Source organism: Pongo pygmaeus, chromosome 2 (genome assembly GCF_028885625.2).
Source record: "Pongo pygmaeus isolate AG05252 chromosome 2, NHGRI_mPonPyg2-v2.0_pri, whole genome shotgun sequence".
Classification (NCBI taxonomy): Eukaryota; Metazoa; Chordata; class Mammalia; order Primates; family Hominidae; genus Pongo; species Pongo pygmaeus.
Genome location: NC_085930.1, coordinates 101,182,564 through 101,210,334, shown reverse-complemented (window position 1 = coordinate 101,210,334; position 27,771 = coordinate 101,182,564). Strand labels below are relative to the sequence as shown.

At 52.0% G+C, this 27,771-nt stretch overlaps 1 protein-coding gene across 1 annotated transcript in view; it reads left to right on the top strand.

Moving 5' to 3' along the window:
• DNAH1 (dynein axonemal heavy chain 1) overlaps positions 1–27,771 on the top strand; it is a 94,724-nt gene that overhangs the window by 15,916 nt on the left and 51,037 nt on the right. The window contains exons 8-20 of the mRNA XM_054483745.1: positions 892–1,258; positions 2,283–2,355; positions 4,615–4,789; positions 5,212–5,368; positions 6,367–6,499; positions 9,673–9,834; positions 10,638–10,890; positions 22,731–22,888; positions 23,733–23,944; positions 24,706–25,004; positions 26,065–26,215; positions 27,128–27,321; positions 27,435–27,660. Of these exons, the coding sequence (XP_054339720.1) occupies positions 926–1,258; positions 2,283–2,355; positions 4,615–4,789; positions 5,212–5,368; positions 6,367–6,499; positions 9,673–9,834; positions 10,638–10,890; positions 22,731–22,888; positions 23,733–23,944; positions 24,706–25,004; positions 26,065–26,215; positions 27,128–27,321; positions 27,435–27,660 (2,526 nt within the window). The 5' untranslated portion in view covers positions 892–925. The remainder of the gene's footprint in view (positions 1–891; positions 1,259–2,282; positions 2,356–4,614; positions 4,790–5,211; positions 5,369–6,366; positions 6,500–9,672; positions 9,835–10,637; positions 10,891–22,730; positions 22,889–23,732; positions 23,945–24,705; positions 25,005–26,064; positions 26,216–27,127; positions 27,322–27,434; positions 27,661–27,771) is intronic.

Genomic DNA, 27,771 nt, shown 5'->3' with positions numbered 1-27,771 from the left:
CCAATTTCTTGTCATGTTCTCCTGCCCAAGGATTCTCCGTGGTGATGAATTTTGAGGTAGCCAAAAGCAACAGTGGCTTTGCAAGGGCTTGCTCCTCCCACAATAAAAACTCTATAAACCCTTGTCCTCCAGGTGGTGGATATGCATGCACCCTGGCGGCATCTGCTACTCCCTTTGCATAAGACGGGAGGGTATACGTTTCCTGAGCTGATCTGACCCTGAGAGCCAGGGTGGGTGAATGCTGTTTTGTTGCTGGTAGAGGGATCTGTAGGCCAATGGAGGGTCAGGATTGGGGTCCTGCTGGGGAGACCATTTAGTTCTCTGGCTCCAGGGTATTGGGGGAGGTCGAGTGGGCAAACACAGGGGAGGCAGGGCATGGTCCAGCGCTCACAGGTGCTAGGTAGGCTCATGCACCACACTGGGAAAAGGTAGGGAAGTCTAGCAGGGATGGGCTGGGGCTGCCGGGGCTGCTACTGGCTGAAAGTCATTTTAGGGAAATTTATTGGGTGAGCAAGCTATGGGCCTCCCTCCCCATCTCCTGCTACTGAGAAGTCAGGCCTTGCTCTATAAAATGGGGGAGAGGGGTAGACAAGTGCAGTTGCATGCATGGGTTGGGGGCATCTGCAGTGCTTCCCCTGACTCAGCCCTTAACTCTGGGTGGGCTCATTGCTCACATGCGGTGTCCAGGGCAGGCCCCACCGTCTCCTAGTGGGACTCGGGGTACTGTATGCCTGTCCAGATTAGGAGGAGACCTCTCCCTCCTTCTTGCTCTTCTGTTACCCATGGGTCATGGGCTGGGGCTTGTGGCAGGCAGGCAGTCTAGGCATCCATGTGTCTGGGGGCTGAGACAGAGGCTGGCAAGGGCTGACTGACACTGGGTTCTTCTCCTAGGAACTTCGGCTGGGGCATCTCCCTGAGAAGCAGCATGGAGCAGCCTAACAGTAAAGGCTATAGCCCAGGAAGGACCCCTCAGGGCCCAGAGTGCAGCAGTGCTCCTGCAGTCCAAGCGGGGACCTACAGGGGCCTAGAGTATAACCCGGGGAAGATTCTTCCAGGATCAGACTATGGGTTGGGAAATCCTCCAGCCCTTGACCCCAAGCTCCCACATTTACCCCTGCCCCCGGCCCTACCCACACTCTCAGACTTGGGGCAGCCCCGGAAGTCACCCCTGACAGGCACTGATAAGAAGTACCCGCTGATGAAGCAGCGTGGGTTCTACTCCGACATCCTCAGCCCTGGAACCTTGGAACAACTTGGGGTGAGTATGGCAGCCATCCCCTACCAAGCCTCAACCCTTTCTCTGGGCTCCGTTCACCCACCCTTTCATCCTTCTCCCCATCAGTCAGTCCATCTGTTCATTTAGCTGTCTGTCTATTGATCTATCCATCTGTCTTTCTATCCATCTGCCCCCTATTACCCCCTCATCCACCCTTCCATCCATTTTTCTCACCACCCATCCATCTGTCCATTCATTTGACAACTCGTTACTGAGCTCCTGCTGTGTGCCAGGCCCTGGATGGAGCCCTGGAGATGCAGCAGGGATGAGATGCTCACATCCCTATTGTCATTGTCATGGGGCAGTGGCTTTGGTAGGGAAGACCCCTTCCCCTGGTTCTGGTTGGGAAGGTTCCACAGATGAGGTGATGTACTGCTGAGATCTAAGAGACAGGATGTAAGAGTGGGGCCTGGGAGCGTGTTCCAGGCAGGGGAGACAACAGGTACAAAGACCTGGGGTCCCTGAGAGAGGGCATGGCTGTGTGAAGAAGAAGGCTAGAATGCGAGGGGAAAGATCGAGGGAGGAGGCTGGGGGCAGGGGAAAGAGGAGAGGGAATGACGAGGAGAGAATTCAGAGGCCTGTAGGTCCCAGGCAGCCTTAGGCTTTAGGCCAAGAAAGACAGGGTGAGGACCCCCTGATATGCATTAAACCTGCAGTGCCAGTGGCCCTTGGGAGAGGAGGTATGTACGGAGATACCTGCTGGCCTTGCAGTACCTGCTTCTTGGCTCAGCCCCGGGATGCACTGTGGAGTGTTCTCAGATCAAGGAGGGGGGCTGGGCTGGACCAGAATGGGGTGGGGCCAGGATGTCCTGGGTAGCCACAGCTTGTTGCCCACTGTGGCCTTTGAACGGGGAATTGTGCGTACTCACTGGTTCTGCCCACTCCTGTGCTCCTGGAGTGCTCCCTGGTGGGCCTCAAGGGAGGCGCCTGGGCTCGGGGTCCCTCCCGGGTCCTGCCTGTCCCTGGGAGGTTGACACATACTCAGGGCTCCATGGTTTGGTTTCAGGAGGTGTGTTGTGGCCCCCGAATGAGCCAGAACCTCCTGCGGCAGGCTGACCTCGACAAGTTCACCCCAAGAGGTCAGTGCTCAGGAGGGCTGTGTGAGTGGGTCCCGGTAGGAATTTCAAAGCAGGCTTTTGGCCTCAGGGAGACAGCCTTTTCTTGGCTGTGGGCCCCAGCTTCCTTAACTGTGGAGCAGGGATAATAAGAAACAGGGTGCTTCACAAATGCCCACTCATAGTGAGTGCTCAGTCAGCCACAGCTACCGAGTCATTACTCTTAGTGGAGCCATGACCTTGACACTGGGCTGGGCTGGGCTGCCAGGGGTCAGAGCCACAGCTTTCTTTCCCTGGCTGAGGTCAGAAGGGCATATGGGTGTATTTTCTGCCTCCTCTGGAATGTGGGCCCTGAAGACACCAGGACTGTCTGAGTTGCTTCCTGCTGGGGCCCCAGCACCTAGAACAGGACCTGGCTCAGATAGATGCCTGGGAGATCCCTGCTGAAGGAGGAAAGGGGGCCTCTCCTCTCAGGCTCATGGAGAGTCTCAGAGCACAGCTGGGGTGGCGAGGACTGGGACAGGTCTGCAGGGTGTGGGGCCTTCCCCAGTGGCGGAGGGGAGAACAGGGGCTCCAGGAGAAGCTCTGAGTGGTGGTGAGGAACTGCGCAGGTGGCCTCCCACCTGGCTGGAGTTTGTGCCTCTCCCCTGGCAGACAGGATGTCCCCTTGGATCAGGCCCAGATGCCCTATGGCTCCCTCTGTCGGCCCCTCCTCCCCACCCCCAGGAAAGACCTGGCTCCTTCCTGCCGCTGTCCAGACCAGTCCTCTTGGAACCCACAGGGCTTAGAAAACATCACGAGCATGTATATTTGTGCACTTACCTGAGGGTCTGGCCTATTGTTTCCAACAGTCTCACAAGTATCTGTGACCCAGAAAATGGTTACTAACCGCAGATCTCAGCACTGGGGGTATTGGGAATGGTGCTCCTGCCACACATGGCAGGGTGGGCAGGGGGTAATCGGCAGATGGCAGCTCTGCCCACATGAGAAAAAGCAGCCCCCAGCGGCACAGGGTAGTGTCAATCAGGGCTCTCAGCAGCCAGTAGTGGACATTCACTCTGCTGCCCAAGGGCTGGGGTAGCCTGCCCCGGCCCGCAGACACAGCAGGGTCTGGAGGCCAGGCATGGGTCTCTTCGCCCTGGCTCCTTCTTGGCCACTGAGTGGGTCCTGGGGATGGAGTGGCGTCACGCAGCCTCAAGAGCTGGTGATTAGGGCTCTGAAAACAGCCTTCTTGGCAGCCCTGAGATCTGGGCCTTTTTGGTGCAAAGAGGGGGGTCCCTTGACTACTCAGCAGCCTGGTGAGAGCAGACTCCAGCTAATGGTGGAGGCTCCGCTGAGCCTTGGACACCGCCCAGGCCCCACCTCTGGTGGTCTCTGTGGGACCCCAGATGCCACTCCCAAGCGTGACCCTCCTGCAGCATGACCACCTCTTGGTCCCAAGAAGGCAGTAAGGCCCAAGGAAGGGGTCACCAGGGCCCCTGGGACTCTGGACCCTTCTTCCAACTGGAAAATAGAGGGCACCATCAGGAGGCTGCCCAGAGCCCACCCAGGCCCTGGGAAATGTGGCCATCCCCTCCTAAAGCAAATGCCCACACCCGTCTCCCCACCTCTGTGGTCTCACTTTGCCTGGGACTTTCTTCTCCATTGACTATCTGGTGTCACGGGCAAACTGAGATGGATGGTCACCCTATCAATGGGTCTCTCCCCACCAACTCCCCTTCCCCCAGGTATGGAATGGAAGCCTCTGTATACCCTGCTCATCTAAGTAGGGGCAGTCATTTTGTGACTTGAGGGTCCTGCAGGGCCAGAGTGGTGGAGCCACCCACAGTATCCAGGATGCCTCAAGCTGGCAATGGCCTCAGGGAATGAATATCAGACTCCAATATGCTGAGGGGGCCTCTGCAGTAGGGGTGGGAGGAGACCATCCCATTTCATCTTCCTATCCAGTGGTAACCCTCTCCCTTGTTGAACTCAACACCTGGCCTGAGCAATGGCCCCTGGTGCTGGGTGGTATGGAAAGGAGTGGTCAAGCATGCTGGCTCTGGACAGGGAGAGCAGGGCTAGGACAGACCTTCTGGAAGCCACTGTCCCTCCAGGCTCGTAGCACCAGGACACCTGGTGCCATGCCTGTGTTCTCCCAGCCACTGCCCAGCCACAGGAAAGCTCTGAGCTTCCCACACTCCAAAGCATACTACCTGGTTGGTGATTTATTTTATGGGGTGGAGGCTGGTTTTTGGGTGCTGGCCTGAGCCCCAAAGCCCCTGCCCCTGCTTCTGCCTGCAGTCGGAACCTTCGAGGTTCCTGAGGACTTCCAGGAGCGCATGGAGCAGCAGTGCATCGGGTCCACCACCCGGCTGCTCGCCCAGTCTGACTTCCCACTGCAGGCCTACGAGCCCAAGGTGCAGGTGCCTTTCCAGGTGCTGCCAGGCCAGCGTCCTCGCAAGATTGAGATCGAGAGGTACGGCTGGGTGGGCTGTGGGGAGACTGTCCGGGAGGTGGCATCCACCCGTCTCAGGGGATGAGGAACTGCAGATCGCCAGGTGACAATCCTCATGGCAGAGCCTGTGCACAAGTGTTTAAATCGAATCTTCTAGCCCTTTGGTGTCTTAATAGGAACAATTTACATGTTATGGAGTTGGGGAAGGTGGCGTTGAGGTCAATGAATGGGACTGTGGGGCGGGACAGAAGGGCAGTTGGAGCCCAGGACACCAGCCCCAGCCACCACACCACTTCCTGATGAGTCTCAGAGGGGCGGAGGGCTCCAGAGGGGTCTCTCGGCCACACCCCTGTCCCCACAACCCCATAGGCCTTTGTGGACACCCATGGAGCCACCTCACACGAGCCAAGCCATCCTGAGGTCCCCTCCCTGCCCTTGACCAGGAGGAAACAGCAGTACCTGAGCCTGGACATTGAGCAGTTGCTGTTCAGCCAGGGCATCGACTCCAACAAGCTCATGCCCAGGCACCTGGTCCCCCAGCACCCCCAAACCATCGAGCAGAGCCATGACCCACTCTTCCCCATCTACCTCCCACTGAAGGTGAGCCGGGCTTCCACAGATGGTTGAGGGACAGGGGCAGAAGTGCAGGACCTCAGTGGAAGCTCAGGAGTCAGATCGGAAAGTGGATTCCCACACCAGTCACCAGCACTCTCTTGTCAAACAGGGCAGGTCAACAATAGGAACCCATCCCAGGTACTTTGAGCATCCTAGATGGAGCAGGTGGGGCCCCCAGCCCCCCTGGAATGCTGAGTCTTTGCTTCTTCCCTGGGCAGCCTGTATGCCTGGCCTCGGCCTCCGTGCCACCCATGGGCAACCTAGATGTGGCCCAGCTGGACTGTGGAGTAGTCCTCCCTGACCAGTGCCCGCCTCAGGGTAGGCAGCTGCTTCTGGGCTCACTGAAATGGGAACAGCAGGGATGGAAGAGGGAATCAGTGCCACCCCCTTGGGATATAAATCAGGAAACGAATCCAGGGAGGAGAAAGAGGGAGCATGGCCTGGCTCTGGCTTTCACCCACCTCCCCTCCCCTCCTCTCTGCAGCCCTGAGTGTCTCTCGCCTGATGGTCCCTGTAAGGAGGTAAAGCTGAGTCTAGCTAAGGGCTGCCTCCTGACAGCCCCGAATCTCACCAGTTCCAAGTTGGAGTAGGGTCCCCAGGAAAACCCAAGGGCCACCTCTTCCCTTGGTCCTGAGCTAGGTGGCCCTGGGCAGTGGAAGAAAGAACCCACCACCTGCTCTGGGTCCCTGGACACCCCTCTGCCTGAGCCTCAGGTGGCTTGGCTGGATGGGGATCCAGGGTTTCACCCAACCAGATGCTGTGTACCCCTGGGAGCAGCAGTGGAGAGGCTCAACCCTCAGTCCTAGCAGTGCAGAGGGTCAGCCCCCAGCCCCCAGTGGAGAGGGTCAGCCCCCAGTCCCACCTTGCAGCTCTCTCACCTGGGGAGGGTATTACTTAGGCACCCCATCCTTTGGCACACCCAGTCCCACCTGGGCCCCACTAGAGGAGCTGCTTCCTCCCAGTGTTGGCCTGCTTTCTTCCAGGTATTTGACGATGAGGACTTTGACTGCCGGACTCCCAGAGAGTGGATCAACATGGGCTTGGAGCCAGGGTCTCTGGACAGGAAACCTGTCCCGGGAAAAGCCCTCCTGCCCACTGATGACTTCCTGGGGCATGGTGAGCAAGGCCAGTCTGGAGTGGGGACACTATCTCATTCCAGTAGCAGCCCTGTCACAGACTCCTGGGCTCCCCTGGGACCTGGCAGCCACCGGAGGCGAGGGGTCTTTCAAGACCTCTCAGCTAGTAGACAGGCCTAGGAGCTGGCCTCACAGAGGCAGGAATGCAGGGACCAGGGAGAACATCATTGGGAGGGCTGGAAAAGGGACAGCTGGATGGTGTCTAGTGTTTTGAAAAATCTTTGATTTATTGGTAGTAAAATACGTACATGCTCATTGGGAATGTTGAAACATGCACGAGGGGCACAATTCCACTCTCCATCCCTCCACCCAGAAGCCCCATTGTTGCAGCTCTAACCATGGCCTCTCAGCTTTCACTTTTGTGTGCACAACACACACCATCACACACTTGCTCACAAACACACATCCCCATCATCACACATATTGACAAGCACATTCGCTGTCATACACACCCCCAACAACCTCTCTCATGTACACATTTTCACCACACAGAAACAAGCTCGCCTACTGTCACCCATCCACAACCACTGTCACACCTCACCATGCCCACTTGATGCCACACAGGTTTGCCTTGTCTTGGCCTTGTCTGTATCTGCCCAGGGAGTGCCCCTGGCTGCTCCTTTGGCCTCAGGCCTGCCCCACCGGCTGTGGAGGCTCTCCCGTTTCCTGCTGTGGAAAGCAATGCCAGGTGGGCATCCATGGCTGACGTCTCGGCCTGCACGGCTGGGTGTCGATGCAACATCCTAGGAAGGTGTGGGCCATCATTTGGGAAGTTGGAGGTGGCTGTTCCCCTGTGCAGGGCTGAAGGCTGCTCTGCTCCCCACCTGGTGGGGGGACAAGATGCTGTGAGTGGGGAGTGGGCCAAGTAGGCCAGCTCCAGGTGGGAAGTAGGATTGTGAGAGCCATGACTGGTTTTAAGACCGCGCAGTGAGTCCGTTGAGCAGGCTGTAAATTTATGTTTCATTTTAAAAGCATGTTAATGCTAGAATCAATTTCTCTGAACTAGACAAGAAGCCCAGAATGTTCCCTTTACTTTGGACTTAATTACAAAAATAATTTAACTCAACTGTTCCCAGATCGCCAATTCCTGGTGATAAAACCAGAAGGTTTGGGGCTGCATTAGCCTTAAATGCACCAAGTAGCAGCCTCCACCGAGGTGCTCTGCTTACACCCCTTCACGTGGCCCTGGTCTGGGGTGGTGGCACGGGTGGGAGGAGGGGTGAGCAGGGAGGGGCTCTGCCAGGGACCTCGTTTTCTGCTGGGAGCTTCCAGTGACATCTTTTCATCTGAGTTGAGCCGAGACAAGGCCAGCATTTTCAGAAAGGCAACCTACTAGGAAGGGAAGGGAAAAGCAAAACAGAGAAAGCAAAATAGGTGAGATATAGGCCTTCTTTACCCATCCTTTACTCATCTAGCTGGTGTCAACAGGTGGGGAGCATTTCCTGAGAATTCCAGCCCTTCCTTCCTCAACCCAGTCTGTAGAACTCAAACAAAACGAAACAAAACAAGACAAAACCCAGGGGGCCAGGCGTGGTGGCTCATGCCTGTAATCCCAATACTTTGGGAAGCCAAGGCAGGCGGATCATGAGGTCAGGAGCTCAAGACCAGCCTGAACAACATGATGAAACCCCGTCTCTACTAAAAATACAAAAATTAGCTGGGCGTGGTGGCGCGCGCCTGTAATCCCAGCTACTAGGGAGGCTGAGGCAGGAGAATTGCTTGAACCTGGAAGGCAGAGGTTGCAGTGAGTGGAGCTCACGCCATTGCACTCCAGCCTGGGCAACAGAGCGAGACTCCATCTCAAAAAAAAAAAAAAAAAAAAAAAAAAAAAAAACAAAACCAGAAACAGGAACAAACAGAACAAAAATAAACAGTTTTTATCTCAGCTCACTGAAACCTCCACCTCCCAGGTTTAAATAATTTTTGTGCCTCAGCCTCCCAAGTAGCTGGGACTTCAGGCACACATCACTACTCCCAGCTAATTTTTTTGTATTTTTGTAGAGACGGGGTTTCACCATGTTGCCCAAGGTGGTCTCGAACTCCTGAGCTCAGGCAATCCGCCCACCTCTGCCTCCCAGAATGCTGGGATTATAGGCATGAGCCACCACGCCCGGCCTCAGTTTGTTTTTAAGCCACTGTGTATTGCGGCTGCTCTGCTGGGCACCATGTGTTTGCATCTTCCTTCTGCAAAAGTTTATCGAACACCTGCAAGGTACTAGTTTCCATTCCAGGCCCAGGGACACAGCTGTGACTGAGATGGGACAAAGTCGCTCCTGCCCTTAGTGAGTTGACACTAGTTTGAGCAGGTCAGCTGTGAACCAGGAGCTGATGCATAAGTAGTGTGACTTTCGGCACTGTGAGGAACAGAATGGGGTAACAAGTCAGAGAGTGCCTGGGACAGGGGTGCTATTTTAGGCACAGAGGCTTCTCCTTGGTGAAGGGAACAACCAGCAATGAGGCGACCTGAGTAGAGAGTGTTCCAAGCCGAGGGCACAGCCAGTGTGGAGGCTCTGCTGTGGGAACAAGGTAGAAACTCACAGGAATAGCCAGACATCCAGTGTGCTGGAGAGAAATGTGTGAGGGGCAGCGGCGGGAGGTAAGCTAGAGAAGTGGGCACAGGCTTTCAACCCAGGAAACCAGTGGGAGGCCCATCCTGACCAAAGAGCGGCTCCTGCCCTGCCCTGCCCTGCCGTGCCCTGTTCTCAGATGAGGGGCCCGGGGACTGAGCAGCCAGGGGCAGCCTGTGGGGAGGGCTTCACCCTGGCCATGGTCACCTTGAAGGGGGTCCAACTCATTCATGACCTTTACAACTGGGTTCTCAGCAGGTCTCCTTTAACTTGGGTCTTTTGTGCCGCCTGTCCCAGCCTCCCATTGACCTGTGTGTCTCTCTGCCCTGGTGGAGGTTGTGCTGAGCACCAGGGCAGAGAAACCTGGTCTTTCTGGCTCTTCCTGCAGCACGGGGTTCCTCAGAGGCCAGCTCAGCTGGGAGGAAGCAGGGCCCTGGCTCTGCTGGAGCAGAGAGGGGCATCCTAGCGGGAGAGACACCAGACTGGTGATCTCTGAGACCCATTCCCAGCGCTGCTGCCAGCACTCAGAGGCCACTTCCTGCCCCCATGGCAGGGGGCACTGGTGGAGTTTCCTCTCCTGTTTCAGAGGACCCCAAGAGTCAGAAGCTGAAGTACAAATGGTGCGAGGTCGGCGTCCTGGACTACGACGAGGAGAAGAAGCTATACCTGGTACACAAGACAGACGAGAAAGGCCTGGTGCGAGATGAGATGGGGAGGCCCATCCTGAATGCAGGGGTCACCCCTGAAGGTATGAGATCCTGCTGCTGCCCCAAGCAGACCGCCAGCTTGGGCCTGGCCGGCCTGTGACTGAGGCCAACTCCACCCAGGGCACTGCCAGATCAGGTCTGAATTCTACTTTTCTGTTTGCCCAATGCCCTGACCGGTGAGGACCAGAGGACTCATCACTCAGAGACCCCAGAAAGGGCAAGTGGCCATTATTTGGCATGTCAGCTCTGAGCCCAAGTCCCATCAATAAGTGATGCCTGCCCTGGGTGTGGGATCAAGGGATGGGCACTTGAACAGCCATGCCTGTATAACTCCTTGTCTAAATACTTTTTTTTTCTTTGAGATGGAGTCTGGCCCTGTCACCCAGGCTGGAGTGCAGTGGTGCAATCTTGGCTCATTGTAACCTCTTCCTCCTGGGTTCAAGTGATTCTTGTGCCTCAGTCTCCCAAGTAACTGGGATTACAGGTGCCCACGACCACACCCAGCTACTTTTTTGTAATTTTAGTAGAGACAGGGTTTTACCATGGTGGCCAGGTTGGTCTCGAACTCCTGGCCTCAAGCATCCTCCCTCCTCGGCCTCCCAAAGTGCTGAGATTACAGGTGTCAGCCACCGCGCCCCAGCCTTGTCTAAGTGCTTTCACATCCGTCCGTGACACCTTGTGAGATGGGCCGGGCAGGGAGTGTCGTCATGCCCATTTCACAGATGCGACAGGGGGTCAGAAGAGGGAAACAATTTGTTCAGGGCCACTGGGCATCCACAGCACAGCCGGCCGGAACCTGAAAGCCTGACTGCATGTCCCCTTCTGCCTTTCACCCGGCCCCCAGGAAGGCCACCCCTTCAGGTCTGTCAGTACTGGGTGCCACGGATCCAGCTTCTCTTCTGTGCTGAGGACCCTTGCATGTTCGCACAACGTGTGGTCCAGGCCAATGCCCTGCGCAAGAACACGGAGGCGCTGCTGCTCTACAACTTGTATGTGGACTGCATGCCCTCTGACGGCCAGCGTGTCATCAGTGAACAGAGCCTGAGCAAGATCAAGCAGTGGGCCCTGAGCACGCCTCGGATGCGCAAAGGCCCCTCGTGAGTCCCCACTCGGCCTTCCCCATTCTGGGCATCGCCTTCTTCAGGGAACCTTCCCATAGGAAGTTGGTGCTACTCCAGGGTGGAGCTCCCTCAGGGCTCATCTGTTTGAGACTGTCCTGCCTATTGCCCTATGGACTTGTTGGGGCCTCAAACAATTTTTTGTTCATCTCCAGATCCCTCATTATCCATATGGACTCCTGGATCCTTATTTTATTCAAAGGGTTACAATTGACTACTTTTTTAAAATTTTGATGCTCAAATTGTCCTAGATTTGGCCAGCGGAAGACTTTTCAAGCTAATTCCTGTGTCGTTTTACCATGTTTCCATCATTCTTCAAAACCCTTAGATGATGATTTATTAGCAAGATGCCCCTAAGATAACTTTACTTTCTGGCACAGCAAGAATTTCCAGGCTCATTGTGTACTTTCCCAGGTCCAGTCCTGAAACCAGCTGTTTCTCCAAGGAAGCTCTTTTTATTTATTATTTTAGTTTATTTTTTGAGACAGGTTCTTACTCTGTCACCCAGGCTGGAGTGCCTGGAGTGCAGTGGGGCCATCTTGGCTCACTGTAGCCTCAGTTTCCTGGGCTCGAGCAAGCCTTCCCCCTCAGCCTCCTGAGTAGCTGGGACTTAGGCATGTACCACAACATCTGGCTAATTTGGTTATTTTTTGTAGAGACAGATCTCCCTATGTTGCCCAGGCTGGCCTTGAATGCCTAGGCTCAAGTCAATCTCCCACCTTGGCTTCCCAAAGTGTTGGGATTATGGGCATGAGCCATCATGCCCAGCTGGAAGTTCCTTTTAGTTGAGGAATGATATTTAGAAGCCAAGATCTGGGCATTAGATGTGCTCATTGCTACTGGGATATCATTGCTTTGAGACTGCCACCGCAGACATATCTGGGAAATATATACACAGATGGTCCCCAATTTATGATGGTTTGACTTACCATTTTTCTTTCTTTTCTTTTCTTTCTTTCTTTCTTTCTTTTTTTTTTTGAGACAGAGTTTGACTCTTGTCACCCAGGCTGGAGTACAGTGGCTCGATCTTGGCTCACTGCAACCTCCGCCTCCTGGGTTCAAGAGATTCTCCTGCCTCAGCCTCCTGGGTAGCTGGGATTAAAGGCACCCACCACCATGCCTGGCTAATTTTTGTAGTTTTAGTAGAGACAAGATTTCACCATTTTGGCCAAGCTGGTCTCGAGCTCCCGACCTCAGGTAATCCACCCGTCTCGGCCTCCCAAAGGGATTACAGGTGTGAGCCACCATGCCCGGCCGACTTACCATTTTTCAACTTTACGATGGTGCGAAAGTGATATGCATTCAGTAGAAACTGTACTTCAAGCATCCACACAACCAATTTTTTTTTCATTTTCAGTACAGTATTCAATACATTTCAAGGAATTTTAAACACTTTATTATAAAATAGGCTTTGTGTTACATAATTTTGCCCAATTGTAGGCTAATGTGAGTGTTCTGAGCATATTTAAGGTAGATTAGGCTAAACTATGGTGTTCAGTAGCTTAGGTGTATCAAGTGCATTTTAAACTTACAACAGGTTTAGTTGGAATGTAGCCCCACTGTAAGTAGAGGAGCATCTGTAGTTTTATAGTCATGCATCACTTAACGATAGGGACATGTTCTGAGAAATGCGTCATTAGGTGATTTCATCACTGTGCAAACATCATAGTGTGTACTGACACAGACCTTGATGATATAGCTGGCTGCACACCCAGGATATGTGGTACAGCCTAGTGCTCCTAGGCCACAAACCTATACAGGGTGTGATTACTGAATACTGCAGGCAACTGTAACACAACGGCAAGTATTCATGTATCTAAACATAGAAAAGGTACAGTAAAAAAAATACAGTATACAAGATAAAACATGATACATCTATGTAAGGCACTTACCATGAATGGAGCTTGCAGGGCTGGAAGTTGCTCTGGTTGAGTCAGTGGGTGAGTGGTGACTGAACGTAAAGACCTAGGATATTACTATACACTACTGTGGACTTTATAAACACTTAGGCTACACTAAATTTATTTTAAATTTTTCTTTCTTCAATAATAAATTAACCCAACACACCTTAGGGCCAGGCATGATGGCTTACATCTGTAATCCCAGCACTTTGGGAGGCCAAGGTGGGTGGATTGATTGAGGCCAGGAGTTCAAGACTAGCCTGGCCAACATGACAAAACCCCATCTCTACTAAAAAAAAATACAAAAATTAGCTGAGCACGGTGGCACACGACTATAATACCAGTTACTTGGGAGGCTGAGGCCCTAGAATCGCTTGAACCTGGGAGGCAGAGGTTGCAGTGAGCTGAGATTACATCACTGCACTCCAGCATGGGTGACAGAGTGAGACTACCTCAAAAAAATGTATATAATTAATTAACTAACTTTAGCTTACTTTAACTTTTCTTTCTTTCTTTTTCTTTTTTTTTGAGACGGAGTCTCGCTCTGTCGCCCATGCTGGAGTGCAGTGGCGTGATCTCTGCTTACTGCAAGCTCTGCCCCCCGGCGCCTGCCACCATGCCCGGCTAATTTTTTTGTATTTTTAGTAGAGACGGGGTTTCACCGTGTTCGCCAGGATGGTCTCGATCTCCTGACCTCATGATCCGCCTGCCTCGGCCTCCCAAAGTGCTGGGATTACAGGCATGATCTATAAGCTTTTTAAAAAAATGTGTGATTTTTTTTTTTTTGCTTTTTAAACAAAAAAAGCAATGTGTGAATTTTTTTTTTTTTTTTTTTTGCTGCTCTCCCGAGTAGCTGGAATTACAGGTGCCTGCCACCACGCCCAGCTAATTTTTGTATTTTCAGTAGAGACGGGGTTTCACCATGTTGGCCAGGTTGGTTTTGAACTCCTGACCTCAGGTGATCCACCTGCCTGGGCCTCCCAAAGTGCTGGGATTATAGGTGTGAGCCACCGCACCTGGCCCTTTTTCCCTTTTGTTTTTTGTTTTTTGTTATTTTGAGATGGAGTTTTGTTCTTGTTACCCATGCTGGAGTGCAGTGGCGCAGTCTCAGCTCACTGCAACCTCCATCTCCTGGGTTCAAGCGATTCTCCTGCCTCAGCCTCCTGAGTAGCTGGGATTACAGGCATGTGCCACCATGCCCGGCTAATTTTGTATTTTTAGTAGAGACGGGGTTTCTCCATGTTGGTCAGGCGGGTCTCGAACTCCCGACCTCAAGTCGCCCACCTCGGCCTCCGAAAGTGCTGGGATTACAGGCCTGAGCCACTGCGCCCGGCCCCTTTTTCCCATTTTTTAAATGGGATTATTCGTTTTTTCCTTGTACAGTTGTTTAAGTTTCTTATAGATTCTGGATATTAGACCTTTGTCAGATGCATAGTTTGTGAATATTTTCTCCAGTTCTGCAGGTCGTCTGTTTACTCTGTTGATACTTTCTTTTGCTGTGCAAAAGCTCTTGAATTAGGTCCCACTCTTCAATTTTTGTTTTTGTTGCAATTGCTTCTGAGGACTTAGTCATAAATTCTTTCCCAAGGCCAACATCCAGAATGGTGATTCCTAGGTTTCTTCTAGGATTCTTATGGTTTGAGGTCTGACATTTAAATCTTTAATCCTGGCTGGACGAGATGGCTGACACCTGTAATCTCAGCACTTTGGGAGGCCGAGCAAGGTGGATGGTTTGAGCTCAGGAGTTCAAGATCAGCCTGGACAACATGGTGAAACCCCATCTCTACCAAAAAACACAAAAAAATTAGCCAGGCGTGGTGGGGCGCGCCTGTTGTCCCAGCTCCTTGGGAGGCTGAGGTGGGAGGATCACTTGAACCTAGGAGGTGGAGGTTGCAGTGAGCCGTGCTGGTACCACTGCACTCCAACCTGGGTGACAGAGCCAAACCCTTTCTCAGGAAAAAAAAAAAAGAAGAACAACTTAAATCTTTAATCCATCCTGAGTTAATTTTTGTTTATGGTGAAAGGTAAGGGTCTGGTTTCAATCTTCTGCATATGGCTGGCCAGCTATCCCAGCACTATTTATTGAATAGGGGGTCCTTTCCCCATTGCATATTTTGGTCAACTTTGTTGAAGATCAGATGACTGTAGGTGTGTGGCTTTATTTCTGCAGCTCTCTATTCTGTTACATTGGACTATGTGTCTGTTTTTGTAACAATACTATGGTGTTTTGGTTACTGTAGCCTTCCTTGTAGTACAGTTTGAAGATAAGGTGATGCCTCCAGCTTTGTTCTTTTTGCTTAGGTTTGCTTTGGCTATGCAGGCTCTTTTTAGGTTTCATATGAATTTTAGGCTAATTTTTTCCTAGTTCTGTGAAAAATGACTTGGTAGTTTGATGGGAATTGTGTTGAATCTGTAGATTGCTTTAGGCAGTGTGGCCATATTAACAGTATTGATTCTTCCAGTCCATCAGCATGGAGTGTTTTTCCATTTGTTTGTGTCATCTCTGATTTCTTCTAGCAGTGTTTTGTAGTTCTTCTAGAGATCATTTACCTCCTTGCTTAAATGTATTCCTAGGTATTTTTTTTTTTGTGGCAATTGTAAATGGGATTGTGTTCTTGATTTGGCTCTTAGCTTGAACATTATTGGTGTATGGAAATGCTTCTGATTTTTGTACATTGATTTTGTTTCCCGGAACTTCACTGAAGTTGTTTATCAGTTCCAGGAGCCTTTTGGCAGAGTTCTAATGCTTTTGGATCTGCATTTTACTTTGTTTGATATCAACATAGCAACCTGACATTTTATTATTTCCATTTGCCTGATAAATCCCTCTATTTTGAGACTTTCTAAACTAATTCATTTTAGATCAGTTTCTTACTTTCAGCATATAGTTTGGGTTTTATTTGTGAGCCAAATTTAAAACCTTTTTCTTGTAATAAGCCCATTCACATTTATTGGTATGTCTAATAGGTTTGGGCTCAACTCAGTCATATTACTTTATATTATCATTATGTGTATTGTAATACAATGCTATGTTTCTTTCTCTACATGATATGTTTTCTAGTTCTTCTATTTTAAAAATTTCTTTTGGCGTTTAGGAAGGTCTGTACCTTTACTTTAGTGGTTTCTTTTATAGTCTCCATTATCCCCTGCTTTCCTACTTAACCCTTTAGTATCTGGCCTGTTTCATTGTTGTTGTTTGTTTTGTTTTGTTTTGAGACAGGGTCTTGCTCTGTCACCCACGCCACAGTGCAGTAGCACAACAATCATAGCTCACTTCAGCCTTGACCTTCTGGGTTCAAGCTATTCTCATACTTCAGCCTCCTGAGTAGCTGGGACCACAGGTGTGAGCTACCACGCTTGGTTAATTTTTGTATTTTTGTAGAGACAGGGTGTCCCTATGTTGCCCAGGCTGGTCTCAAACTCTTGGGCTCAAGCAATCGCTCACCTCAGCCTCCCAAAGTGCTGGGATTATAAGAGTGAGTCACCATGCTCAGCTCTACTTAATTAATTAATTAATTTATTTATTTTTGAGATGGAGTCTTGTTCTGTCACCCAGGCTGGAGTGCAATGGTGGGATCTCTGTTCACTACAACCTCTGCCTCCCGGGCTCAAGCTATTCTCCTGCCTCAGCCTCCTGAGTAGCTGGGATTACAGGCCCCTACCACCATGCCTGGCTATTTTTTGTATTTTTAGTAAAGAAGGGATTTCATCATGTTGGCCAGGCTGTTTTTGAACTCCTGACCTCAAATGATCCACCCGCCCCTCGGCCTCCCAAAGTGCTGGGATTACAGGCATGAACCACTGTGCCCAGCCTCTACTTAATATTTTAACCGTTAAAATATTATTACTATTCCTCCATACTCATCTCCACCTTTTAGTCTTCAACTTACAATAAACTCTATTAAATGTATCAATCTTTTTTCTGAAGTCTCCCGTCATCTCTTGGTTGTATAAAGTTCCTTTTCTAGTAGATTCCTCATGAAGAGCTCAAGGGTATAGAGTTCCTTGAGTTCTCACATGTTTAAAACGTGAAGAACAGCTTGACCAGATATAAAATTCTTAGTTCACAGCTTTTTATTCTACGAGTTTTTAAAAAATGCTCCACTTTGGTTGCCTTGCCTGTGTGGTGCTTTTAAGAAGTCTGAGGCTGGCTGGGCACGGTGGTTCACGCCTGTAATCCCAGCACTTTGGGAGGCTGAGGTGGGTGGATCACCTGAGGTCAGGAGTTTGAGACCAGCCTGGTCAACATGGTGAAACCCCATCTCTACTAAAAATACAAAAAAAAAAAAAAAAAAAAAAAAAAGCCAGGTGTGGTGGCAGGTGCCTGTAATCCCAGCTACTTGGGAGGCTGAGGCAGGAGAATTGCTTGAACCTGGGAGGCAGAGCTTGCAGTTAGCCGAGTTTGTGCCACTGCACTCCAGCCTGGGTGACAGAGCCAGACTCCGTCTAAAAAAAAAAAAAAAAAAAAAAAAAAAAAAAAAAAAAAATTCCCTTGAATTATAGTTTTAAATCTTGGTTCTGTTCCATTCTTTTGTTTTTCTTCATCAAGGAATTCATTATGTATCTATATCTCTATGTATCTATGTATCTTTTTATATATTGCTGCTGCTTTGCGTATCTTTTAATTCAACCAGTTTCCGACCCTTTTTAGTTTTTTCTTTCTAATTTTATTTATTTTTTAAAATTTTATTTTCTTTCTTTTACTTCCTTTATTTTCTCTCATTTTTATTCTCTTGGTTATATCCTGCCTTTCTTCAATTTACTTCATTATGCTTTGATTTGACTCTGTTTTCTCTCGGGCACCTTGTAATTTCAGCTTCCTCCCTGAGATAATTTTATTTTCCATTTTTCCCTTGAGCTTAATTAAGTCTCTTTTCTTACCGACATTTGTCCATTTATATGTTTTATTTTTGAATTTCTGATTCAAGGTGGTTTTTCAGATGCCCAAACACTTGTTTAAGGCTATTTAGCTGAAGTATTGTGTTACAGTTTTCTTCAGCTTGGTCCTTGTTTATTTTTTTAGGGGTGATGGGAATTTTATCAGTTAAGATGCTCTCATCTTCTCAAACATCCAAACAAAGCTAAAAGATGCTCTCTTTTTCTTATAGAAGCAAATGTAGTCGGTGTTCACCTATTCATTTCAGGATTTGGAGTGATTTGCAAGCTTTCTAGTTCAAGGGCGCCCTCTTCTGTCAGTATTGCACATTAGTTTTTTTTGTTTTTTTTTTTGGAATGCGCTCTGTGTGTGTGTGTGTGTGTGTGTGTGTGTGTGTGTCTGTGTCTGTGTCTGTGTACACACGTGCTGGGGAGAGGGATGTGGGTCCTCCAAGGTTTTTGTCCTCTTATCTTGCAGAACTCAAAATTTCACTTTTGCTTCTTTTCCCTTGTCCTCCAGTCTACAAATGACCCCTTTCCTTCTACCTCCTGTCCCATAAGTCATATGCCTTTCAAAGAACACTGCCTTTGAATTGCATGCCCTTAAGTCCCTTCCTTGTAGTAAGTGCTCTGATTTACCAGGGCTTTTTTTCAGTATTTTTACAGTTAGGGTTACTTTCTCTTTTTTTGAGATACGGTCTCACTTTCACCCAGGCTGGAGTGCCATGGCATAATCACAGCTAACTGCAGCCTCAAACTCTTGGGCTCAAGTAATCCTCCTGCCTCAGCCTCCCTGGTAGCTGGGACTACAGGCGTGTGCCACCACACCCGCTACTTTTTTTATTTTTTATAGAGATGAGGGTCTCACTTTGTTGCCCAGGCTGGTCTCGAATTCCTGGGCTCAATTCGTCCACCCACATCGGCCTCCCAAAGTGCTGGGATTACAGGCATTAGCCACTGCGCCCAGCCTGGGTTATTTTCTCTTTCTGGTAGGATTTTATTTATTTATTTATTTATTTATATTTATTTTTTGAGATGAAGTCTTGCTCTGTCACCCAGTCCGGAGTGCAGTGGTGTGATCTCAGCTTACTGCAACCTCTGCCTTCTGTGTTCAAATGATTCTCCTGCCCCAGCCTCCCAAGTAGCTGGGACTACAGGCGCTTACCACCACGCCTAGCTAATTTTTGTATTTTTAGTAGAGACAGGGCTTCACCATGTTGGCCAGGCTGGTCTTGAACTCCTGACCTCAGGTGATCCACCCACCTCGGCCTCCCAAAGTGCTTGGATTACAGGCGTGAGCCACTGCGCCTGGCCTCAGGTAGGATTTTAGATCTATCTTAGGGTTACCACTATTTCCCTTTTCTGCAGTTTTTCTTAGACTGCCCTTGTTCTCTGTGAAAACTTGCAGCAAGAGTGTGTGAGAGACAGCTCACTGGAGATAGATTTTTTTTAATTTAAAGGTAATTTGAAGTCTAGGCATTCTGCTTATTCTAGTTGTGCTAAAGGTGTGGGTTTTGGTAGTGTTAGTTTTTTCTTCTTCCCTTCCTTCCTTCCTAGGATGTGTTGGGAAATTTGAATCGATATAGCCACCTTACCTTGGCTGTCCAGAAGTCTGTTTCTTGAATTTTATTCAATTTATAATGTTTTTGGCTTTAAGTATCAAAGATGCTGGTCTCGGATTGTCTTAGATAGCAGGGAAGTGCATTCCTGTACCTGTAGCAGGAAAACCAGTGCAGGACGCCCCAGGGTTGGTGCATCAGGGCTCTGTCTGCAGTGTATGCTGGCTTCATCTTCAGGCGAGATGGCAGCAGCAGTTTCATGACCACAACAAGGGTTGTCTTAGATTGGGTTCCCTAGAAGCAGACCCTGATTTGGGGACTCTTGTGCAAGCGATTGATGAAATCCTCTCAGGAGAAATCTATAAGGAAGTGAAGGAAGCAGGGTATAATAGAAGCAGCAGCTGGTAAAATATGGTTTTAGAAGTCTAGTCTCAGCCTGATCCTGTGCGAAACTCTGGAGCAAGCATGGCACCACCATATTTGTCCTGGAGGGAGCCAGAACAAGAGGGCTTGACTTTTTTTTTTTTTTTTTTTGAGACAGGGTCTTGCTCTGTCCCCCAGGCTGGAGTGCAGTGGAGCAATCTTAGCTCACTGCAAAGGGCTTGACTTTTATATCTCTGCATCAGTGGTTGATCATAACTGGGACATGTTCCCACACCTAAACCAACTGCAGTCGGGGCAAGCTCCACCACGACTGGCTTGGACTAGCTGAGATGTACCCCTGTAGCTGGGGCTGTAGTCATCTTCCCCTGAGTCAAGTGAGGAAGGATGGAATTCTGGAACAAAACTGAGGAAGAAGGGAGGGAGCGGATGTCAGGCCAGCAAGCAGCCATGTGTGGAAGTACCCATCTTGTGCCGGGCACTGGGGACAGAGCAGTGAACATTTCCAACAAAGAGCCTGCACCCTGGGGACTCTCAGCCTGGCCAGAAAGACAGACAATGAAAAATCTGGGTTTTTAGGGTTCTGATAAGTGCTGTGAAGACCAAGCGAGAGAAGGGAATAGAGATGTCTCAGAAGGCCTTCTTTACATTAGGCGGTCAGGGAAAGCCTTCCTCACAGTGGTGATAACATTTGAGTTGAGGTCTAAAAAAGTAAGGGAAGAAGAGGATTCTGGCAGAAGGAGCAGCAGTGCAGAGGCTGAGGTAGGGACAAGTTTGTGGTACTTGAGGAGCAGGGCAGGGTTACTGTGGCTGGGATGCAGAGAGAGATGTTGGTCCGGGAGGCTGGACCACATGCAGGGGCAGAGATGTGGCCATGGGCCGACAGTCTGTGCAAGCCATGGGTGGTGGTGAGCAGAGGAGTGGCTTGATCATTTACATGTTTAAAATATATTTTTTCCAACTCAAGTGGAGAATGAGTTGTAAGGGGGCAACAGTGGAAGCAGGGAGATCAATGAGGAGACTAATGCCATAATCAGGGCCACAGATCATGATGGTGGCTTGAACCAGAATAGTAGCTGAGCAGCAGCGGAGAAAGAGATATATTTGAGGTTTTCTCAGAGGTGGAGCCAATGAGAGCTGCTAATGGACTAAAAGCAAGCTCACCCCAGGTCTGGGGATTTCCAATCTCAAAGCCCAGTTTCAGGATCAGGTACAGGGGTCACCCACCCTCAGGTCCAGTCATGGTATTGCACATCCAGTAGCGGGAAGAGACAAGGGACCCCTCCCTAGGGCTTTGGTCAGTAGGGTGTGTGCAATGCTGTTCAGAGACAAGGAGGCTAGTGGGGATGGGGGCAAGCGAGGGACAGGGGATGGGGAGAAATGAAGAGCTTGCTTTCCGACCTGCTGGTTCTGACATGTTGTGAGGCATCCAGTGTCAGTGTTGAGTGGGCTGGTGGATAAATGAGGGGAGAGAACTGCAGATAGGTGTGAGGGTTCTGGCTGAATAGAATAGGTGGTGTTCAGAGTCCGAGGCTGGAAGAACTCACCTGGTGGGAGGTGTAGCTGGGGAAGATGAGGATCTCAGGACCCCGGCACAGGCCAACGTTTAGAAGTCAGGGAGGTGAGGAAGATCCAGGGGAAGGGTGTCCCAGAAACTCCGTGAGGACAGCAGTGCAGCAGAGTAGGAGGGAGCCACTGTGCCAAGTTTCTGAGAGTCCAGTGAGATGGGGCAGAGCCTGGAGTGGCCTCAGGGGCAGCGAGGGAAGAGATGAGGATGGGAAGAAGTGAGCACACCAGTTTTTCATAAAGAAACACAAAGAGATAAAGTCAAGGGAGGGAAGGAAGTCAAGGGGCGGCTTCTAACGTGGGACATACCGGAGTGTGTGGGGACTGCTGGGAGGGCGTGGGAGGGAAGGCAAAGAGACTAAGGTGGCTGAGCTTGCTGGGCTCTGCCTGAGAGCAGGGCATGCCTTCTACCCTGGCAGAAGAAAGGGAGATTCCAGGGTGCGGAGATGGGGTCATTTCTGTCCAATGGCTTCTGAGTTCCGGATGAAATTCGAGGGACTTCACCCAGTGAGGGAGGGCGTGTCTGTGAGTTGGCAGAGAAGGTGAGAAAGAGTCTTTTCCAGGTTCCGAGGGAGTGAGTAGATTTCTAGGCCAGGTTGAGGGTGTGTTGAAGGTGAGACCAGTCCCCTGCCTGTGAAGTTCTCCAACTTCCCGCAGCTCTGGTGCAAGTGTGGGCTGCAGGAAACTGAGATTCCCTTGTGGTGCCACTACCAGGGCTAAAGGGACTATTCAGATGTGGCAGAGGTGGGAGGGAGGGAGAGATCAATGGCAGAGACCAACTCAAGGAACAGAAAGGCCTGTCCGCAAAGGACGGAGATGCCGGCTGGCTCAGATGAGGCCTGAGCAAGCCGGGTGCTGGAACACAGCGGCATAGGCAATGTGTGCTGAGAAGTGAGTGAGCGAGCGAGCGAGTGAGCAAATGAGTGAGTGAAATGGCCTCCAAGGGGTCTGCCTGTGTGAGGACAGGGGAGATGGTGTGCACGCTTACCCCAGGTCTGCTGATTTCCGATCTCGGAGCCCAGTTTCAAAGTGAAGTGCAGGCGTCACCCACCCTCAGGCCCAGTCATGGGCACATCCTGAGTTCTCAGCACCTTCCAGGCGCTGCCGTGATTGCTCAGTGAAAGCAAAGGAGCTCAGTGGCAGGCATCTTCCACTGAGCCATTGGGCAGCGGGCGGGGGTGCTGCAGGGGAGGTGCAGGCAGTGAGTGGCAGCTCTCTGAGGCTTCCAGGCCCAGGACTTCCTGCACCCCGTCCCACTGCTCTGGGGCCTGCCTTGGCTCCCAGAGACTAGCAACAGAAAATGGGGACAAGGGGCAGAAAATAGGGGACAGAAAATGGGGACAAGGGGCATGAAAGAAGCAGGGGAGGTGCACTTGGAGGTTAGTGGCTCAGGGCTGGGTGGGGGTGTGCCCATGAATCCAGAGGGGAAGCCCTAAATGCGTGTCCCCAGGTCCATGCCAGAGCAGAGCCTGGGCCCCGGCTGGGGTTCACAGGGTGTGGAGCCCCTGATTCCCCCATCTCCCATCTCTATGGGCAGGGTTCTAGAGCACCTAAGCAGTCTTGCCAGAGAAGTGAGCCTGGACTATGAGCGCAGCATGAACAAGATCAACTTTGACCACATTGTCTCTTCCAAGCCCGAGACCTTCTCCTACGTGACCCTCCCCAAGAAGGAGGAGGAGCAGGTGCCTGAGCGAGGTGAGGGTCACTGGACCAAGATGGGCCCCATGGCCATCCACCTGGCCAGAGCCCCCTCCCACCTTCCCCTCCAGGATCGTCTGCCCTGCCACTGTGGGCATCATCAGCCCAACACTCCCTGCACCTCCCCTGTCTCCAGCACTTGTCCCACTTCTCCCTGCTGCCTGGAGGGCTCTGGACCAGGGGAAGGGAAGAAGGCTGTTTTTGAACTTATTAGTGGGAATAGCACAGAAGTTGCAAGGTGAATGTGTACTAGGAAACATTGCTTCAGCAGTAGATGGAAGGGGCTCTGCTGATCTGACCTAGAGGATAGTCCTTCCTCCAGTAGCAAGAGAGGAGACCGAGTCTCAGAGCAGGATTCCGGGGCCCGAGAACCCTCCTTGCTTTCAGCTCACCTGCCAACCTTCCTAGACTCAGCTTCCTGCATGTCATGTACTCCGGATGCAGGCTGGGGTATGGACAGTGGGCATTCCAAGAGGTTCTGGTACCCACCCTTTCCTTCCTTGGTGCCCCAGGGCAGGCTGTGGACAGACCTTAAGCTTGTGTGCAGCACAGGCAGGAGTGGATGAGGAGAGGATTCTTGGTTCTCATCTACTTCTCATAGGAGCCTGTGACTAGGGGGTCCTGGAAGGAATTCCTTTACCCATCTCAGAGTAGGCACCTCACTGAAGAGCTTCAGCGCCACTCCGGCAAACTATGGAAAGGTGGGGCTCTGGGAACGCCAGTCACTCTTCAGGGAGAAGGCAGGAGTCACGGCCCTCCTTCAAGCACCCTGTGGATCTGTCCTGTCCCCTGGTTTGGCCAGGCAGGGTCTGATCCTGGCCCTTGGCCCCTACCCCTGCAGGGCTGGTGAGTGTCCCCAAGTACCACTTCCGGGAGCAGAAGGAGGACTTCACTTTCGTGTCCCTGCTCACACGGCCAGAGGTCATCACGGCCCTCAGCAAGGTGAGGGCCGAGTGCAACAAGGTGACCGCCATGTCCCTGTTCCACTCGAGCCTCTCCAAGTACAGCCGCCTGGAGGAGTTTGAGCAGATCCAGTCACAGACCATCTCCCAGGTTTGTGGGCATCAAGGGCACAGGGGGCAAACGCAGCGCAGACCCTTGGAACTGGCAGGCACAGGTCGGGGCTGCAGCAGAAGGCCAGGGTCAGTGGGCCACGCGATGAGGCTGTGAGCCCTTGCTTTTCTCAAAACCTGGCCTCAGCCTCTTCCTAGACCTTATTGGAGGCTGGGGTGGGGACCAAGGGTAATGACTCATCTTGGAGAGAAAGGGAAAACCAGGGCAGGCTCTCTTTCCAATCCCTTTCCATCCCAACTCTGGTTGCCTCTGAAGCAGATCCCTTGTCTTAGAAAGGGGAGCAGGAACCTCAGGCACCCCCATGTTGACCTGTGGATTAGGGTATGAGGGAGGTGGGGGTGCATCCCCTCTGCACTCAACTCTGTCTCTGTCTGTCTCTCCACCTCATTCTCTGTCTTTCCCTCTCGGCCCGTTTTTGTCTTGTTCTCTGTCTCTCTGTTTCTCTCATCTCAATCTCTGTGGCTCTGTCTCTCTCTCACGGCTGGAGGGAAAGTCCTGCTTCTGCTGTCCTGTCCTCCCTCCTTTCTTCCCTCCTTCCCTGCGCAGCAGCCCTGGGCCCCCAGGGTCACATGAGGCTGTTGGTTGGCAGGGCTTGGCAGTAAGTTGGGGTAGGGGACATCCCTCCGCAGTCAGATAAGCCCTGAGCCGCCCCAAGCACCCTGGTGCATAGAGTCCCTGAGTGCGGCTATAGGTGGCGGGTCCCCAGGGTGGCCATATGATGATGCCTGTGGCCACTCTAGGTGCAGATGTTCCTCAAGGACAGCTGGATCAGCTCGCTAAAGGTGGCCATGCGCAGCAGCCTGCGCGACATGAGCAAGGGCTGGTACAATCTCTACGAGACCAAATGGGAGGTGTACCTCATGTCCAAGCTGCGCAAGCTGATGGAGCTGGTGAAGTACATGCTGCAGGACACACTGCGCTTCCTGGTGCAGGACTCACTTGCCATCTTCTCACAGTTCATCAGTGACACCTGTTGCAGCGTGCTCAACTGCACCGATGACATGGTCTGGGGTGACGACTTAATTAACAGCCCCTACAGGTGGGGCCCGGTGGGGCAGAGGCACCTGTTGACACCAGAACTGTTCCTTGCTAGGCCCCAGTGGCTGGGGATGGAGCAGGGTCAGGGACCAGGGCCAGGGTGCCCATCCATGCCAGGTCCCAGGCAGTAAGGAGAGCCGAGCTCCCTGCAGGCTGCTGGGCAATGTCCTGCCAGCCCTGGCTTGCATTGCTTCTGGTGACCTTCATTCACTCGATCATTGAGTTACTCAGTGGAGAAATATTCTTTGAACACTTGCCATGAACCAGGCATGGTTCTAGGGGAACAAGAGAGGCCCAGTCCCTGGTCTCATGGGAAAGACAGGCAGCAAGCAGATAAATACACACAGTCATTGCCGGTTTTGGCAGGGGCCATGATAGACACTGGAGGTGGGTCAGGGAGGAGGTGGCATCTGTGCCAAGACCTGAGATGTAAGAAGAAACAAGTTGTGAGGCGATGTGAGGTGGAGGCAGGTACAGGTGGAGAGATCAGCATGGGCAGAGGCACCGAGGGGAGGATGGGCCTGGCGCAGTTGAGGAAGGAAAGGCTGGCCAGTGTGGCTGGAGTCAGGGAGGGGAGGGAGGGCTGCTCAGGATGGAGTGGGAGAGCTCACAGGGACCAGGCCAGATCTCTTGGGGCCTCCTGAGGTCTCATCTGGGGGCTGTATTTATTCTAAGTACAGTCAGAAGCCATCAGAGGGTTCCAGCTGGGATCCAGGCTTGGTTCTTGCTGCGTAGCGGAGATGGGAAGCCAAGGAAGATGGGCTCCCGGGGAGAGAGTGGGGGCTACAATGCCTAGGCCCTGGCAACCTCAGCACAGGGGTGGGGGGCCTCCCTCTCTTGTGGTGCTCATGGACCTCGGGTCACCTGAGGAGCAGAGGAACCTGTTTGGTTGGCCCGGGTCTTCCTCTCTGGTAACTTGGAGGTGTCTGGGAGGAAGGAGAAGGCAAGTATTGTGCATGGAGAGGCTCAAGAGTCATAGCGCTGGCAGGAAGGGCAGAGGGCTGCCCCCGCACACAGGCCTCCTAGGCCTCTGCCCACAGTCAGCCCACCATTGCCTGCAGGCCCCGGAAGAATCCCCTGTTCATCGTGGACCTGGTGCTGGACAGCTCTGGGGTGCACTATAGCACGCCACTGGAGCAGTTTGAGGCATCTCTGCTGAACCTCTTCGACAAGGGCATCCTGGCCACCCATGCCGTGCCCCAGCTGGAGAAGGTACATGTTGCAGCCTGAGCAGGCCCCAGGCACCTGCTGCCCTGGCTGCTGATGGCTCCCTGAGCTCAGGGTGCTGCCACAGTTCAACTGTATCACAGGCCTCCTGTCGGGCAGGCAGCATGCTCAGCCCTGTAAATCTCAAATATCCCATTTAATCCTCATCACAAGCTGCACTGTGACCTGTTAACACTCGCATTTTGTAGGTGGGGCTTGGAGAAGTGTAATAGCCTAAGATTGTGTAGCTGCTAATGTCAGATTTTGTAGGTGAGGCTTGGAGAAGTGTAATAGTTAGCCTAAGATTGCATAGCTGCTAAGTGTCGGAACTGCGATCTGAACCCTGGGCTTGCTGGTCCTCTGCTGCCACAGCCAGATCGGATGTAGACCCCACGCTCTTGATCCCACCTAGCTCTTGGCCTCTCTTCATCTCCAGAGGTGGACACAGGCCGGCTTCCACATACAGACCCTCTGTCCACCGTCCCCACCAGTCACTGCCACTGCACACACACCCAGCTGCACACAGCCCATTTCCAGGCCCAAGAGCCTCTGTAGCCCTGGCCCTTCTTGTCACCTTTGCTGGTCAGTTAGAGCCTTCATGACCCGGCTGTCTTTTCTGCACCTTTTCTTGGTCCTGGGCTGAGTCAGGCCCAGGCAGAGTCATGCCCAGGCAGAGGAAGATGCTGCCCCTTGGTGGGCCTCACAGGGGCTTCTGGCCTTGTAAAGAGACAGCACAGCAAACCCTCTTTTCCTGCTGCATCCCCGCTTTCTCTGTTTGGCCACCCCGCCACCCACTAGGCTTCAGGCCACATCTTGCCCCTACTTGCCCTGTTCCTCGGGAGGACTCCCCATCTCCCCTCTGCTCATTCACCCCCTGGCTCATCCAGGTCTGCCCTGCCACATGCCTTCTCTCCACAGCTGGTGATGGAGGACATCTTCATTAGCGGTGACCCCCTGCTGGAGTCGGTGGGCCTTCATGAGCCACTGGTGGAGGAGCTACGGGCCACCATCGCCAGTGCCGTGTCCAAGGCCATGATCCCACTGCAGGCCTATGCCAAGGAGTACCGAAAATACCTAGAGCTGAACAACAATGACATTGCCTCCTTTCTCAAGTGCGTACATGTGCCCATGCACGTCGGAGGGTGTCTGTGTGTCTGTGCATGTGTATCCCCTGCCCACCCTGCTCACCATCCTCTGCCCCCTCCTGTGTGCTTGCTGTCCTCAGAGCCTACCAGACGCAGGGCCTGTTGGCCCAGGAGGTACGGGAGGTAGTGCTCACCCACCTGCGGGAGAAGGAGATCCTGGACAGCTCGCTGCCTAGCAGCATCATCATTGGGCCTTTCTACATCAACACCGACAACGTCAAGCAGAGCCTGTCCAAGAAACGCAAGGCCCTGGCCACTTCCATGCTGGACATCCTTGCCAAGAACCTGCACAAGGAGGTGGATAGCGTAAGTGCCCATCTGCCCCGCCTCAGTGACCACAGCAGCACACACCACAGCAGCACACACGGACCCTCACATACACGGCAAGATGTCCCCAAGCAGGGTCTGGGGTGTCTG